This window comes from Gallus gallus, chromosome 2 (assembly GCF_016699485.2).
Source record: "Gallus gallus isolate bGalGal1 chromosome 2, bGalGal1.mat.broiler.GRCg7b, whole genome shotgun sequence".
NCBI lineage: Eukaryota > Metazoa > Chordata > Aves > Galliformes > Phasianidae > Gallus > Gallus gallus.
This window is the reverse complement of record NC_052533.1, coordinates 80,692,345-80,709,784: the sequence shown is the minus strand read 5'-3', so window position 1 is coordinate 80,709,784 and position 17,440 is coordinate 80,692,345. Positions and strand designations below refer to the sequence as shown.

At 39.1% G+C, this 17,440-nt stretch overlaps 1 protein-coding gene across 13 annotated transcripts in view; it reads left to right on the top strand.

The window, feature by feature from the left end:
- Positions 1-13,029, top strand: part of COBL (cordon-bleu WH2 repeat protein) — a 150,767-nt gene extending 137,738 nt beyond the window's left edge. For all 13 annotated transcript variants that reach the window (XM_040695853.2, XM_015282316.4, XM_015282312.4 and 10 more), the window contains 5 exons: positions 256-359; positions 1,593-3,610; positions 4,236-4,355; positions 6,504-6,755; positions 11,709-13,029. In XM_040695853.2, coding sequence (XP_040551787.1) covers positions 256-359; positions 1,593-3,610; positions 4,236-4,355; positions 6,504-6,755; positions 11,709-11,726 — 2,512 coding nt within the window. In that variant the 3' untranslated portion in view covers positions 11,727-13,029. The remainder of the gene's footprint in view (positions 1-255; positions 360-1,592; positions 3,611-4,235; positions 4,356-6,503; positions 6,756-11,708) is intronic.
- Positions 13,030-17,440: the final 4,411 nt, after the last annotated feature.

Genomic DNA, 17,440 nt, shown 5'->3' with positions numbered 1-17,440 from the left:
TTCTTTGTGATGGAGTTTATTAATCCTAATCTTTTGATCACCAGCACATGGAGTATGCTCAGGCTTCACTGAGATCCCTCCTAGATTTGAATATGTCTGTGTGGTTTGTGTGTCCAAGGCTGCATATTTTTTGTACTTTGGGGAACGGATTTCAGAACCTCAGTGGAACCAAAGGGGCTGAAATGAGAGTACATTTCAGAGCAGCAGTGCAAGGCAAGAAAGCAGGAGACCCAACATTTTTTTCTCTTTATTTAGCACTAAAAATGAAGAAATGGCTGCGGCTAAGCATGAAAATGAGGACATATTCATTGATGCACAACTCCAGCAGACTTTGGCTGACCTGGATGAAGATTTAGAAGGTAGGGAACTGTACAGCCTCTGAAGCACAAAAGACATAGGCACAGCCTAGAGAAGCACAGCCAAACTGCACTCTGAGACACCTTCATTTCTCACTAAGATCACTAGCAGCAACTCAGAAGTCTGAGTCAGAATGTGGTCCACCTAAAGTGGCTGCTTTCCCTTTGCTTCCTGGCCAGCCACTCTTTATACACCAGCACAAAATATTTTTCAAGCTGCTTATCAGATTGTCACTGTATTTTGGTGTCTGCTACCAGAAAGAGATGAACAACAGAGTATGGATATATTTGTCAGCTAAATTTGGTATGATTTCATTTCCTTCAGTGAAGCTAAATCAGTAGTGAATTTAGCTGTCTTTCATAAATAACGCTTCTGTTCCTTATTTTATCACAGTGAAATGGAGGAGGGGGGACATTCTTGTACCCAATCCCTCCTCCCCATTACCAGACATGTTTTAAAGTTAAAGAGTAAAAAACGTGAAAAGAAACAATGAGAAGAGATAAAATCTCACCACAAAGCAATATTGTGCTTCTGTTTTTCCTACAGTAAATAAAAACATTTCATTATTAATAGTTCACCATGAAATGATGTTCAGTACTTTTTAAAAAAATTCCATCTTTATTTCAGAACTTTTGCAGTGAACTGGATTCCAGTTTAATTTCTTTCAGTTTTCTAACACTGTTATTTCTTACCTTCTGTGTTGTAACCCTTGATTTATACTAGCAAATCTGAGAGGAGAGTTAAGCTTCTTGCACAGTGAGGCTCCTGGAGTCATTGGTAATGAAGGAAAATGAAAGATTGGAGAAAAAAAAAATACAAGTACTGTTTCTTTGTTTGCTTGCTCGAGGAAATTCTTCAGCTGGGTTGTTATTACTAACCAGGTCTGGGAAACATAATTTGAAGTTGCTCACTGTTTCTCAGAAATGTTTCTCCTTTGGAGTCATGTGGTGAAATGTTTATCACTGAGAGAAGTTAGTCAAAGATAAGGTATGAACAATAGATTAAATTCTGCTTTCAGCTGCATTTGTATGTTTCCCACTGGCTGAAGAAGGACTCCAGGAATATTCTGGCTGATCCTAATCAGCAGCCAGACAATAAAAGGGACCCAGATCTCTCCTTTTTTGTAATATAAATATATTCCTGCTAGTTTCAGTGAAACTAAAATATCTGATCTGGATATGTTTGTGTAATTTAAAGTCATATTGCCTATGTATAATACTATATGTGTTTTACAGCTATGGATGTTTTAAGTAACTCTGACTCTGAGCACATGAGTGAAGTGTTGAGCCCACATTCAGGAAAAGTTGAGGTCCCCCAAGATGTTGCTAGTTCTGTTCCAGTAACAGTCATAGATGATGCTCCAGAAGTTACCATCTATAACTCAGCTGGAAACCAAGAGACAAGGGGTTCACAGAATCTATCAGCTGACTCTGTTAATATGGGAAACTTCACAAATAGAAACAACAATGCAGGTTCCTTTGATAAGGGACACACTGATGGTGGAGCTGTATGTATACCCAAGGACCTAATACATCAGCAGCCATCTGATAATGAGTTCAGTCACATACCCGTGGAACAGAGGAGAGATATGTTTGAATCTCTCACGTCCTCCTTTGAAAAAAGAAGTGAAAAGAATGTAAGAGTAGAAGCTCCGCCCAGACACGTTATGAAGTCTGAGGAGTGTAAATCGAAGCTGACGTCATCTCACTCCAAGACTGCGACTGAAATCAATACAGCAAAAGAGAAAGTAAATCCATTTAATGAATGTAGTAAGAGGGAGAGACCTCTGAAAAAAAGTAAGTCAGAACTAGAAATCAAAAGGCCACCAGCAAAAAAGATTGAAGTAGAAGAAGTTCCATCAACACCTCCGTGGTGTCATCGTGCCCAGAAATTGGAAACAAGTTATGAACCCAAAATGGGTTTGACGACCTTCAAAGTTGTCCCTCCCAAACCTGAAGTAAAAAATTTTGATAGAGGACTTTCAGTCTCCACTGGTGCCATTAAGATTGATGAACTAGGCAACCTTATCAACCCAAAGCCTGTTGTCAGTAAGAACATACCAGGTACCTCTGCTGGTGAAAGTGAGGAAATTCCTCTTGGGAAAGTGAAGGCATTCTGGAGGTCAAGTTCTATGGAAAAACAAAGCGATGACTCTGCTGAGCATCTTACTAAAAAGCCAGCAGTTACCACAAACTCTAAGTCCTTTGTTACAAAGCAAGAATGCAAACCTGTCTGTCTTGCAGCTCCAAAACCTGTACCACCACAAACTGTTATTTCCCAGGTAGGTGAAAAGCAGTCTGAGAATGAGAAGACCAAACCACCTCTTCCAGTTACACAGTCTCAGGTAAAACCATTAGTGGTCCCAGCCATTAATAAGGACAAGCCGGAGCTTCCATTTCTAAAGCCTCACAGAAGAACTTCCAGTCAGTATGTGGCCTCTGCCATTGCAAAACACATCAATCTGCCTACCTTTAAGTCTGATTCTACAGATTTGCATGAGAAAGATGAAAATAAGCACGGGGCAGGAGAGGTTAAAACTGAAGCTGAAGTTTCCCCCAAAAGGTGTATTATTGTGGCCAAGTACAGCCCCGTGGAAACAGAATCAGCAGAAACAAGAGAAAAAATTTCAAGTATTTTTACTTGTAGTCAAAAAGCATCCCACAGATTCACACCTGGTGATAATTCTGGCATGGAAAACAAAGTAGTGAACATCAGGGCACCGAGTCAAGCAACTCCTGCTAGTTTCTATAAAAAGAATGCCAGTGTCCCACTTACTAAATCCTCTTCAAAGGATAACAACAAAGCAGAAGATGATCACAGTTTAAACAGCAAACAAGGTACAGCAGAGAAAAAGATGCATCTTTTGTTTGACCAGAAATACGAGACTTTGCCCCGTAGTAATTCAGCCTCCTCTCTCAAGTCACCTGATCTCCAAGGAGCCTCATCTTCTTTCAGTTCATCTTTGCGCATCACTAAATGGCCTCCTGCTGACAGCGTGCAAGTTAGTTCCCTGAAAGCATCGCCTGAGTTCAGTGGTGTGACAGCAAAGGCAGAATCAGAACAGAATGACAAATCTGATGATTCGGCTGCTAATGCTATTGGCGAATTGGATGTTAATGTGCAGACTAATATCTTCGGACCAAAGAAGAAGTTCAAACCTGTTGTCCAAAAACCAATTCCGAAAGATACATCACTGCACAGTGCCCTCATGGAAGCTATTCAAACAGGAGGGGGAAAAGAGAAACTCAGAAAGGTAAAGTGGAGATTTTATTTAGCCTGTTCAGGTTACAGAAACCTGTAGGCAGCCTGTCAGACACCAGAGGTTTTATAACTGGTACATCTGCAAGGAAGCTGGGACACACATGGCACTTGAAAAATGTATAGTGGCAAAGTGCAGACCACACCAGTGGTTATTCTGCACGTCTTGTATGTTACGCAATGCCATTCCTGCTGCCCTAGCTAGAAGAGGCAAAGGGGGAGAGAGACAACATGAAGGAGAGGTAATTGAGGTTAGATAAGGAGCCTCACCTGCATTTCAGTGTGTTATGTAAAAAAGGGACACACGGCACGCAGAAAACTTGTAAATACCTGCAAAAGAAAGAAGACTCCAGTTTTTGTTAGTGGACAATACCAGTTAGCCACTGATTTTATGCTCAGGGGATATGAGGCTGCATCTGTATGTGTGGTATTGGTAACTGGGACCTAAACATATCCTTACATTTGGTGTGAGCTCAGGTTGTATAAGCAGGCACGAAAGCAGACAGGCTGAGTAGCCCCCATAGCTTGCATTCCAGTGCAAGAGCTAAAAATATTTCCAATAACATTTCCAAAATATCTCTATGTAAATGTCTAATAACAATATTCTTTTCATAATCTAGGTTTCAGACAGCGCGCTAAATGGCAATCACAAGAAACCGTCATACAGTGAGCCAGAGAATGAGCGGTCGGCCCTACTAGCGGCAATTAGAGGCCACAGTGGCACTTGCAAGCTGAAAAAAGTAAGAAATCAACATGATAAATGATCTTCTAAGTGCAGTCTGTTCCTATTGAGTGTTTCAAATAAACCTAGAGATAATGCAAACTACAAGTTCTGCTGGAAAGAGGAAAGTATAGGGGGAAAGTGTTATGATGCAAGACCAGATCTGACTTAGACAGATAGCAGAGAGGGTCAGATTCTACCCTCTGCTATAGAACTTAACACTCCTTCAACTGGCATGCTTTCGACTGAGAAAGAAGTGTGTAGAAATCCAAATGGATTATTGGGAATGTACACAGAAAATATCAAATGTTCATTGCTTTCACATTATAGGTGTTGTTTTTTGTACATTAGGGGAATGCAGTTAAGTTAATATATTTGCATTACCTTCTGTATACATGCAGTTCGAGTTACCTGAAAACATTAGGACTTTTTCATGCGTGCTGTTTATCTGTTAACTTAACTGATGCGTGCAAGTTGTATGCAAGTAACTGATGGAAAATTTCAAACGCTTTCACTACAGCAGAATGTTTCCTTCTATCTGAAAGATTTACCTAATCATTAAAGCATCTCTTATCCCCAGTAGCCAAAGCCTGCATTGTTCTAGCCTTAGATTTCACTCTGTTACTAATCCAGCCAAGGACATGTATTTGGCAAGGAGGTTCCCATTTCCCTCATGCAATGACTAAGACCATTAGCACATATCCAGATAGCTGGCACTAGGTAAAGTCTCCCTTGTCTCTGTTTGGAAATTATTCCCTCCCTCAGAGCAGTTCTGAATATCTTACTGCCCTTGCTTCAGTTAGGATGCAGCTTCCCCTGAACTTGGGAGCAGAACATGCAGTACTGCAGTCACCTTTGTGCACACAACTGCGGTTTGCGTTCATTAGGAATAAATGCAGATCTGTGTGAAAGAGGCTCTGACAGTGAAATGGTGTTGTATTGCCACAGAGACTTTTTAGGATACTTCCTTCCTGCAGAGAAGATTTTGCCATCATTTTAAAGGAAGTTGCCTAGAAACCATGGGCTTCTTTTTCACAGTGTCACCTGTGCTAGATGAAGTAGGAGCTAGATGAAGTTTGTGTGCATACAGGGTGGGATTTAGCTGTGCTGTGATGAAAGGGCTCTCCCTTCCATGACATCTCAAATGTTCATATCTTATCTGACGTGACATTATTACCATATATTTGTGTATGTGTACGTACAGTGAAGGAATAGAACACAGGGGCTCTCTGAGTTTGGATTATTTGATGAGAGATGAGTCCTTTTTTACTAGAGAAGAGCTGTACCTCAATTTCTCTGAAACAGAATGTTAATGCATCTACTTGAAAACCTCCTGTTTGGCACATGGTACTGAATTTCCTAATAATCGCCAAACCCTTGTAATTACTAATAATTTATCGTGATTATTATTAGTAATGTTGTTAGTGGAAAAAATATTTGTTGAGGCAGTTGCTTAGTCTAAAAGATTACCTCCTCGCCTACATTATTTAAACTTGAACAAGTTTCCAAGTAAGCAATTCATGCAGGAGTTTTAGGTTCAGAAATTCTACAGAAAGCCACTTGGAAGAGTAATCTATTGATTTTTTTTTTCTCAGTGCTTTCACATAATTCTCTTCTACTACCTTTTTTTTTTCTTTTTTTCTTTTTTTTCCCAGTGTGACTTGAAACTTTAATATTCTTTTTTTCATTGAAGCCAGATCTGAAAGCTCAAATCCAGAAGAACATCTCTGTCATTTGAGATTATTTCTATGCAGGCCAGAATGTGAAAAGTAACAAGATTCCTGGGTGGCTGCAGCAGCCTTAATATATCTTCCTGATTCCAAAGCCCCTTGTGGTTCTTTGCAAATGAATTCCAAGTCCAACTCTCTGTCTGTTACCTTAAATGCCAAGAAAAGTTACAGGATGCTGGAGCTTGTGGTAAATAAAGATTGAGTTTCTGAGTCAGAGTCAATGCCAAATCCTTGATGCTTGTAATCAGCCCAGCTGAGTGATGTGAGTGAGTAGTAACAGATGTTCAACTTCATGAGCAAACAAAAGCTCTACGTGTTTTATGTCATTCAAGCAAAGTGAAATTAGGGTACTGAAATTAAAGTGCATCAAATGTCAAGTAATTACAGTTTAGTCATGCTTGGTATTAATCGTCTCCTTTCAACTGCATCATGAACAGATCTCCTCATTGGCCTCCGAAGAGCTCCAGAGTTTTAGGAATGCAGAACTGTCTTCACAGAAAGCAGAAGACCCTCAGGAAGAGCAGCTCTGCATTCCACCTGCCCCTGCCCAGCCACCACCACCGCCTCCCCCTCAGCTGTCAACAGCAACTTTCAAATTCTCTGCCACAACTACGGGTGACCCTGGAGAGGCCAGGCGAGCCCTGATGGAGGCCATTCGCTCTGGTGCTGGAGCAGCAAAGTTAAAAAAGGTAAACATACTTTTATATTTCCTTGTGGATGAAATAACTTGGTCTTGGTCAGCCTTGGGAGCTGTTTGTAAGCTGTTCTAGCCACGCATTTCATTCTGCCATCAGAAGAGTGGTGCATTCAGTGTTTTCTCTAGAAGACTGAGAGTGTTTTTCAAACCTTTGAACAGGTATTAAGATGCACTGTTAATGCTAAAACATCCTGTGTGTATACACAACCGTATGAACCACATGAGCAGCCAGTTCTTTTTAAAGAGCATGAATATCACTTCAGAAATTATTTCCATTTCTTTTCTGTTGTTGTGAATGTGAGATAATACTGCACGTCCTTCAGACTAGGAGAATTTAAGAAAGATCAGACATGAGACCCTAAAGCAAATGTAGAGGTAAATATTCTGTCCTAACTTCAGTTATGTGTTCTAGGCTTTGATTTCCATAGGATCTGTGAGTAAAACTGTGAGTTCCTTTTAATATCAATCTCAACTTTATTAATTGGATGCTGTATGTATCAGTTCTGTGGTCCATCATGGGTTAGTCAACTTCCAGATGACTAAATGATCTGTTGCCCTGGTGTGATTTTTTGACATAAGTTCACATACCTCTTTGACCAAAATTTGCTCTTCCTAATCTTGAGTTATACTATATTTCTGGGTGAAGAGAAGTAGATCAGTTGTTCTCAGTGGAGTTATCTCAGTATCATACTGCAATATCAAAGAATGGACTTTGATCCACAGACTTTAGGGAATGCACTGAAACAGATGCCATTTTCCCAACACGTGATTTGGCTAACGCCAATCAGAAGTGTGTAAATATACTTTAACCTTGTTCACTTGTCCTCTTTAAATAATTCAGAAAATGTGATCAAATTTTAACAATAAAAAGTCTATCTAAAGAGATCTTATTTCTCATAAATCAGAAATTCCACAGGATCATCCAAATAAGTACACATTCATTTTACTTTCAGTGCAGTTCACATCAGCATGCAAACAGAAATCTGAATGTGCAGCTATTTTCTATGTGAGAAGATGTATCGATACTATGCATGCTAGTAAAAGACTACAAATTATGAAGAACTGCTACTCTAGATCAGACCTTTGATTCCATACTTCACTAGTTTACAGGAAAAAAAAAAAAAAGGAATTTGGACATTCAAGAATACTTCATGCTGTTGTTTGATTTCTAGATCCTTCCAAATTCCTGGTTCGTCCAACTGCATTACTCTTGCATAAGACTCTGAGGGAACCCATACTGCTTACTCATTTAAACAAGCCTTTATTGTATCCTTGGGGATTTATTTTGAAACAGTTGGATGGCCTTTGCAGTCCACGAAAGTGATCTAGATATACTGATGTATTCTGCTAAATACTGTACCTGTCTTTTTCTATTTTCAAGACAGAGTAATTTTTTTTAATAGTTTTGACATTGAGGTGACAGAACAGTGCATCTCTTATTGTGTAGATCTTTTATGAAAATAAAAGAGAGGAGCATTTTGTACATGACAAAGTAAGGTTTTTCTTATTATTTTGCTGTCCTTCATGTATTGGATATGCAAGCTAAGTCTCATATATGCTAAAGGCATCGTATCACTTTGACATCTGAAATTTCATGCCCTTGATCAGTGATAAAAGTAAAATTCAGATTTCTCAAAGAGCTTGTATCCACTGTGTATTAATATCTCTCCTAGCTTGCTGTGTTAAGTGAGAGCTGAATTCTGATCTTTTCCTTGCATAGCAAAAGTTGAATTGGTAGAAGCATGTGTCTGCATATCAGGGTTTTCTTTTCTTCCTTCATAGCTGAAGAATATATCTCCAAGGAGCACTGAGCTGTTGATAGAGAGTGGCTGGCAGGTAGTTGTGCACCAGGGCTGAGGCAAGCTTTTTTCTGTGTTTAGCCTTATGGGACCATTATCTCTGATGCCATGATTTGGAGGTGTGAGTACAGAGCCATTTTTGGCCTTGCTTTCTAGAAGGTTTTGGTTTCAGCAGCTAGACAGCAGACTTGGTCATTCCATTCTGTAATTGTCTGTTTCTCCTTCGTTGTCTTCTTGAAATTTTGTGGAACAAGGGCTTTTGATGGTGAAGTCATTCATTTAGCTAATATTGTGGAGGAACTGAGAAGGATCTGTGTTGCTTGGTTATGTATGACTCAGTTTGGCCTTATTTATGAGGGGTTATTTGCAGTGGAAGTAGATCAGACAGGGCTGTCAGGGGAACCAAACATAAAAAGCAACCAATTGCATAGATAAGGAGCATCCCAACAAAAATTTGAGTTCTATTAATATCTGTGAAAAGGCAACTCCTCCACTCCACCCTTGATAATACAGCTGTTTGCTAAAGTCATGAATTTTAAGGTTAAAAGATCCACTGTGCAGGAAGGGAGGAGAGAAATTGGTGTAGGCTGACCTTGCCTTGCTCCAAGTCAGAGTCTGCACTGCATCAGCTGTAATTGGGTCACCCAAAACAAACCAGAGCAAAAATAGGTATTGAGGAAAATGCCAAGTGTGGATAAGACAGTATGTGCATAGGTCCCCTGGCCATTCCTTAATCCATTTCTTGGAGTACTTTGCCTGCTTTGGCTAATAAATCATACTTTGTTTTGGAGAAATGGCTTCTGTTTTATTGCATACTGTTGCTGTCCACAGAGTCCCAAAGGAAAATTCTTGTGGATGCCAAGCCCAGTTGGGCCTACTCAGGAAAATGGTTCATCCCAGTGCAGTGCAGTTCAGAGATGTGCCAGAAAGGGGGTTAGATTTCATATCCTACCCAAACATCTGCACCTCCATTCTGTGCTATTGAAAGGTGATGAACTTACCAAGCTGGAAAAGACTTTACAAGATAAAGGAGGCAACCTTTTTCTTCAATTTCCAAAATAGCCAAAATGTTACTTGTTTAGCACACCCAAAGTGCAATAGCAAATCGTGGAGATGGTGTGAAGCAAAGACAGCAACCAGGATGGCTGACATGGTGCTTTTGGCTGTTAGTTGACTTCAGAAGTAAAGGGGTCTCACTAGCAAGGAGCCTGCTTTCTAGCCATGCAGTCTGGCTCCTGTACAAAGGATGATCAGTTGATCTGGGAAATAAACAACTGATCTGAGACCAAATTTTGGCTAATTCTATTAGTCAGGTCATAGAGCTGTACCATCTGAGTTTCTGTTGTTAAAAATGAACTGTGTTTTCTCTAATCATATTAAGGAACTCTTCTCATAGTTTCATACAATTAAGATCCTTCTGATTAATTTTTACACTTTTTATTTCTGTCTTAGAAAATGCAACATTATCTGGCTAGATTTCTGCAATTCCTTATAACATTACATGTATATTTTTGTCTGTGTAACCTGCCTTGGGATTTACTGTGATTATCTGTGGAAAAAAACACAACTACACATGCAGATAACCTGTTGGATGTCTAGCTGTAGGTATAGTTGGAGCGCAAGTCCATGCAGCATGGAAAATTTTACCCAACAAAGAGAAGTTATAAAAGTTGCTCATGCTGCATTATACCATCTACTCATATTAGAGTTGAGGGATTTGGTAGAAACACTGCACAGAATGTGCCTTCACAATGTGGGAAAGGCAAGTTGCCTATCTGAGAAACAGGCTTTGCTTGTAGAAAAATTATTTTTGTAGACCACCTTTTAATAGAACGTGCAAGAGGTATTCTACAGACTTCACATTTTCCAGTAACAATTAGAGCCATGCACATTTTAAGCAAACTTATGTTAGCAATACAAATTTGGCTCTATCACAGTATCTACAAGCATTCATTCCATTGGCACTGGCATTTAGTCACATGAACTCTTGATACGTGCAGTATATCACTCTGTTGGCAATCAAAGGAGCCAGGTAAGGTAATTACTGCACCCATTACAGTAGATCTGTGGTATATGCTGGGATAATCTGAACTTGGTTGCCAGCAAGTAATACATCGATCTGAATTATGGCATAGTCAGTGTCTTCTAGGAAGCGTGGTCTAGTTCTATACCTCTGTCTGGCACTGGGTTATTCTTCTCATATAATAATAATATGTGTCTGTGGGTGCAATGACAGAAATTACAGACTCAAAGCCATGGTTGACGTTGGCACTGCTATGCTGAAAATGGGGTGGGAGGCCCCACTAGAAGGTTGGCCAAGCTTGATATACAGGTAGTCAAATGAGCACAGAAAGTGATTCTCATTCCCATGCGTAGTGAGAGACAGACATTTGCATGCTGCTGCTTCATTTGAATTCAAAGATAAAATTTAATTTGAACTATTCACCTTAATAAGAATTTGTACCATGACCTATTTTTTCCCCTAATAAAGCTTCTGCCATGGATACTAAGGCCAAAATGGAAGATTGAAACTTAATCAAATACATTATTCCTGTTTAGCTTCTGCGATCCCCTTAATGTATATCTCTCTGATAGAATCAAAGCCAAGTAACTTTGATTTTGGAAGAGTACACTGGCATTAAAATTAAGCAAATGCTTCAATGACCTGAGGACTAGGAAGGAAGATAAGCATTTGTTTAAGGATTTTCCTGCATCAAAGCCTATAAAAGTTTCTGTCATTCAATTGGGAAGCCAAGTACTCATCAGTTGATTTATATGACCAGTGACAGCTATCCGATACTGCACAGCTTTTGACTGTCAGATATTGCATACTCACAGCCAGGTCTCTGTTCATCCACAAAATGAAGGAATTTTATAGAAAAATATGTTGCCAGCTTACATGTAATAATGTTATTGCAACTACGATGTGTACGTATATATGAGGTGTGGAGTTTTGAGGAAGGATATAACTTTCCTTAAGACCAACTGATAAAGCTAGAAAGAAGAACAGATAAGCTTTATGTCTTAAGGAGCTGGTGAATAGAGTAGGTTCGAAAACAGCCCCATGGGAGAATGTTTGGTTAACGATGTCAACAGTTGAAGGTTTAAAAATATCTTGAATGATCATGTGCTTTTCTTTGTTATAGGTCCCTCTGCTCGTTTGAATCACGTATAAAGAACAAGTAATTGGAAAATCTAACCCCATAAGCACCTATAATCATCATTCAAGTTCTGAAGGGCAAAAAACATCAAGACATTTAGTTTATTCTTTTGTCTACACGCCAAAATAAGTTGTAGTTAATTTTCTTTGTGTTCCTGCATAATGGTTCTAAGGGAAAAATATGTTGCTCTGCTGTAAAGCTTCTGTGCCAAGGAATTGTGTTTTGCCTCTGAATATTTGAGGTTGCCAATAAACTATTCTTGTTGGCAGGTTAATAAGAATATAAACACTGTGCAGTCCTGTGTTCATACTTAATTGTGTTTATGGGCAAAATGAAAAGACTTTGCTAGCTATCTGAAAAGTAATATTCATTTCAAGTTGTTAAGAATATGTAACTGTTTCAAACCATTTACTTCTTATTTGATTTAGAAAGGGCAGTAAGTGATCAGAGGGAAAAGGAGAATAAAGATCTGTAGAAAACAATTACAAGGAGAAGGTTGTGGTACATTATGAGGAACCTTAACTGTCATACGTGGAGTCATTGTTGGCTTTTTAGGATTAAGTGAACATTATATCTTTGTTGGAGCTCTGAGAAAGCAGTCAATCAAGAGTGAATGTGAGACTGTGTCTACTGAAGAGTTACTTATGGGATATGACGTATCTAATACTTGTATGTATAGATGTACCGAACCCTGGTAACGTTCACAGCACTTTAAGAACTGAGACACCTTAAAGAATCTCTATTTGCAACAGACTGTGAGGGTTATAAATAAGACTTCAGAGTGCTCCATAGAGGTTCAGGATTTAGAATTCATTCCCACACTGCAAAAGGAAGTGAAGCTGGCTATTAGAAACCAGGACTTTGTCTCTTGGTCAAGTTGTGGGTAATTTCGCCCTTTGCTTCCAGGTTGTATGGTTGTTGTATGTTGTCTCATGAGTATTTATAAGCAGCATCTTTCTCAAATGTTAACTACTTTCGTAGTTGCTGTTGTACATATTTTGACAATATTTCATTGAATTGAAATGATTAACTTATAAAGGAGAGATCAAAAATGCTTTTTCGTATTTCCTGTATTGTAATGAAGCTGAGGAAGAGGAAGTTTGTACATTTACACTTTTATAATCACAGACCAGAGTGTTGGTAGATTTTTTTTTTTTTTTTTGAAGCTGAAATTTAAAATGTATAGCTATGTAATGTTGAAAGCAGGAGAATATTTAGCCATCTGCATTTAATATGACTTTATATTATATATTGTAAAATATTGATGTCTGTTAGTGCCACAAATAAAAATAAAATGAAAACCTTACATGGCTTGAAAGACTCTTCTTGACAACTGCTTTCCATTTACAAAAAGAAATTGGAACTAGAGATGGACTTAAACTGTTATGCTGTGTTTGATGTCTCAGCTCTAACAAAAAATGTCTGAAACCTGAACAGGGAAAACTAATGCTCTAGGAAAGCAGAAATAAACGAGAATCAAGATAGCGGTTTTATACATTCTGGTATTAATCCAGGACTGCTGTAGATCCATTTCATCATTAGGGAAGCGAATATATTCAGAATTAAGGTGCTTTTTTTGTGCCCTATGTTAAATGAAATCACTTTTGTTGAGTAGTTAGCTTTCTTTTACCTTTTTTCTTGAGATAAGAAATATTAACATTAAAATTGTATTGCAGGAAAGGATGCAGTTGCTAATAGCTTGAATGCTTGAACAGATTGTCCCACCAGTAGCTAAATCAGCTTCCTTGCTGAGGTGCAGGAAGATATAATTCACTGCAGTTCTTTTGTTGTTTTTTGTGATATCTTTTGTTGTTCTTAGTGTTGTGTGAAGGCCCTGCGTCTGTAGCTCTTCCTTCTTAATGCCCTTTTCATTTAACAAGTTGTATAGATATATACTTTTCAATGTAAGGGATCCAAAACTGGATTTTGAGATAACAAGATACTCCAGTCTTTGAGATTCAAATATTTCATCTGGCTTTATAAAACTAGAGTTTATAAAAAATTCATGCTTGAATAAACTGTTGATTATCAAATTCTCATGGCTAAAATACTTCAAGATTAAGAACAGCTGCAAGATGAGATCTCACCTTCACTGTCCTGCTTGCTCACTCACATCTTAAGCTAAAAATGGAAAGAGAGTTCAGCTGTCTACAATATGAAGCTGGACTGGGTGTGCATTCCCTTCTCTTGCTGATGTGCTGTTAACATTGTCATCCTAGGTGCTGCAGAATTCCTGCTAGACACTTAATTTAAGCCCAGATAAATGGAAATTTTAATATAAACCCATTGTCAACAATGTCTAATTATAGGCATGATCCTTCCATACAATAACTTTCTATTAAGGCTTCTAGCAGTCTTCACTTGGGAAGTAAGCATACATCATTGTTAGTGGTTGGTGCATTTCAGGCAAGTGCTTTTGCATCTGCTTATCCTCTCACCCACTCTTTTGCCATGATTCAGGACTTGAGAACTGGGTTGGTACAAATTAACATTCAATCCACAGAACCATGCTGGAGTTTGTCCTGAGTTGAAAGAAAAACCCTGAAATGTGTATGGTAAATAAGTTATTCCTCAACCAAGTATTTTGATCCATGTAGGTCACTCCAAAAGAAATTCCTTCTGTATATTTCCATGGAAACTTCAACAAAGAGCAAAATAGCATTATTATTTGCTAGAGCAAATTCTCAGCTACAAAACACTAATCTTCAACATAGTAACCACTATTAGCTACGCATTTTTGCCAGCAGTGAACAAGAACGTGCATCGTGTGCTTGTAAGAATCCACGTGGTCATCTGGTACATGGTTTGTCTTTCACACTGCTTTTGCCATTGCTGAAACACCACCCTCCTGTTTGCACATCCACTGTTTGGTCTCCATAAACGTTCAGCAAGCATTGTTGAATGTCAGTGGGTGCCATTTTTTTTCTGTACGGAGGAATTCAGTGACACATCTGTACTTCATCTGCATTTCTATGTCAGATGCCATTTTGTCAGACTGCCCTCCCACTGCCGTTTGTCACACAGCAACAACATGTAATGGAATAGTGGCAGGAAGGTTCAGCTTCTACTGCCATACCGCTAACATTGGCCTCTGATGTTGTGCGTCAACATTATAAAATAGGAGGCATTATTTTTGGAGCAGTCTTTGTATACTTCTATTCCCATTGGTCTACACTGTTTGCTAGTGTAGACACAGCCTATGTCTACAGGTCTACCTGCCACCTACGTTAGTCCTTGGCATGTCCTTCATGGCACTTTCATGGCATGAAAAACCCACAGGCACGTTTTTTAAAGGACTGAAATAAGGGCAGCAAGCTCCCTTTTCCTGCTCTGTGTCCCTTGGCCTACATTCCCTTACCTCAGTTCAACCAGAAGAAAGAGTCTGATACGCTTCCTCTTCTTCTGGTCCTTTATATTGTCCTTTAATGTGGGTAAGATATATTTAAATGAGGTGAAAAAATGGCATCACCAGCGAAATGGAATGGAGAATTTGGATTTGGTGTCTTCATTCCTTGCATAGGGATAAATCAGTGTTCAGTGCATAGAGAATCTATTCTTGTGTCTCAAACAAAATTTGTAGCCACCCTTCTCTTCTTTTTTACATGTTTTTACTAACTTTTTCTTTTTTTTTTTTTTTTTGGCTGAGCTCATAATATCACTCAACCATAAAGAAAGCATTAAATAGCTCTGATTAAATATTTAGGTTTAAATAATATTGGCTGTCTGCATGAGCTATTTGACTTAGGGGACTTCATTATAGATTCCTTCTTCTTGAGCAGACAGCCTGCTAATGTTGGTCATGCGAAGTACTGCACAAAAAGGCCTTTTGACATAGACATCCACCTACAGTTTTGAACATGGCAGGTTTTAACTTCCCCGGGTCATATAAGTGATTGGCACAATTTATGTGATATTTACTGCAGTGAAAAAACTGGCACTTCATCAGTGTGTAGGAAGATGGAAGAGAACGAGATGCAATTATGAAACAATGGAAAATGCCACCCAGAGATAGTTTGTGGTGTGTTTCCTCCTATCTCTCCAGAAGAGAAACAGATCTGTTGTTTAGTGTTGCTTAGCAGTTAAGCGTGTGTTTTAATTTGAATGCAAAAATGTGCACACATCTCCATTTGAGTCAAAGTTTGTCTGAATTAAATGCTCATAATTTGGTTCTTCATTGTTGCAATATGAAAAATAGTTGTCTTTGACAACAGTAAATGTTCATTTTAAAATACTTATTTGCTTGTGTACTATTTCTCTACGCATCTCTGTTCCTCCACTGAGTTATATATGTGCTATGTACCAACGTCCTTTGCCTCCGAGATGTGTATTAAGATTTATGAGAATATTCCTACTCTTACTCCATTTGTTGCTGTTGGGCAATAAAATATGGAAGGCTGCATCCTGCAGCTGTAGCTGCCATTGTGGTTGCAGAAAACGATCTTTCCAAAGGCAGTGTTTCTTTCTGAGATAAAATGAAAAAAGGAATTCCTGGGTTTTCAGGAACGCTCACCTGGATTTGGTAGAGCATTGTTGAGTCTGCATTTCTCTTTTGCTGAATAGGGTGTGGGGTTTGATTTGATGGTGATGTCCTCGTTTGGCTGGAGAAAGTCTCCGCGTCATTCCGTTCATGGGTTTGGTCAACAAAGCATGCTAAGATGGATGAACCTTTCTAAGAGCAAAAAAGTATATCTTTTTTTGTTATTGCTACTAGATTTTCTTAAGTGTTTCTTAAAGCAGTATAATGTGGTTTAAATACTAACAGACTGCGTGATGCTGTGTCGGATGTAAAAGTCACACTCTCTTGGTTTTGTCCAGCAATTAAAGGGTTTGTGCTTTTTTTAAGCTCCTTTCATGACAGCAGCCCTTCTATCCTGTGAAACAGGAACGTTCAGAAAGGCAGCAACCAAGTCCCGATGCAGTCACAACAGCTACATGTAGTCGTTGCTGGAAGTGATGTCAAATCCAGCTCCAGAGAATGTCTTCAACCAATTTCTGTTGCTTTTCTTTTTCCTTCTTTACTTTTATTGTCTATATGCTTATAAAAATATGCACATGCCATGTCTCTTTTCTAAGGTCTTTATTGTTTTTGAGGACCTAAAAGGTTTTCCCTTGAACAAAGAGTAGCGTTGTTGCAGTTATATATCAGACTGAAAGAGGACATTATTCCCGCACAAACACGCTGTCCAGTTTGCAATTCAGGAATTGAGAAAAGGAAACCGTGCTGAAAGAACAAGCCTGTGGAACATCATTGTCTTCTATATTGTAACCTGTGTTTACTGCTGTACGAACAAAGCAAACACAGTGCAAAGACGCCTGGCTTTCCTTTGTCTGATTTCATGCATTCAACAGAGGAGTTTCTGTCAGATGTGCTTGGATCTGCTCCTTGTGGTGCTTGGCACAGGGAAAGGGGGACACAACTGCAATACCCAGGTCCCAGGAGACAGCAGTCTGCACGGTTTCCTCTTATTCTTAAACCTGAGGTAATGGTATGGGGAGATTTAAATGGACGTGTCTGCCCCCAGACAAAATCTAGGAGTGAGGCACGTATAAGCCAGCAAGCTGCAGCCTTCCACCAACACACTGAAGTGAAAACAACACACAGAGGGGTACCTGGTCAGCAGTCACAGAATCATAAAACTGTAGACTGGTTTGAGTGGAATGCACCATAAGGAACCTATGCTGTGGGCTGGGCTGCCCCCCACCAGCTCAGCTGCCCG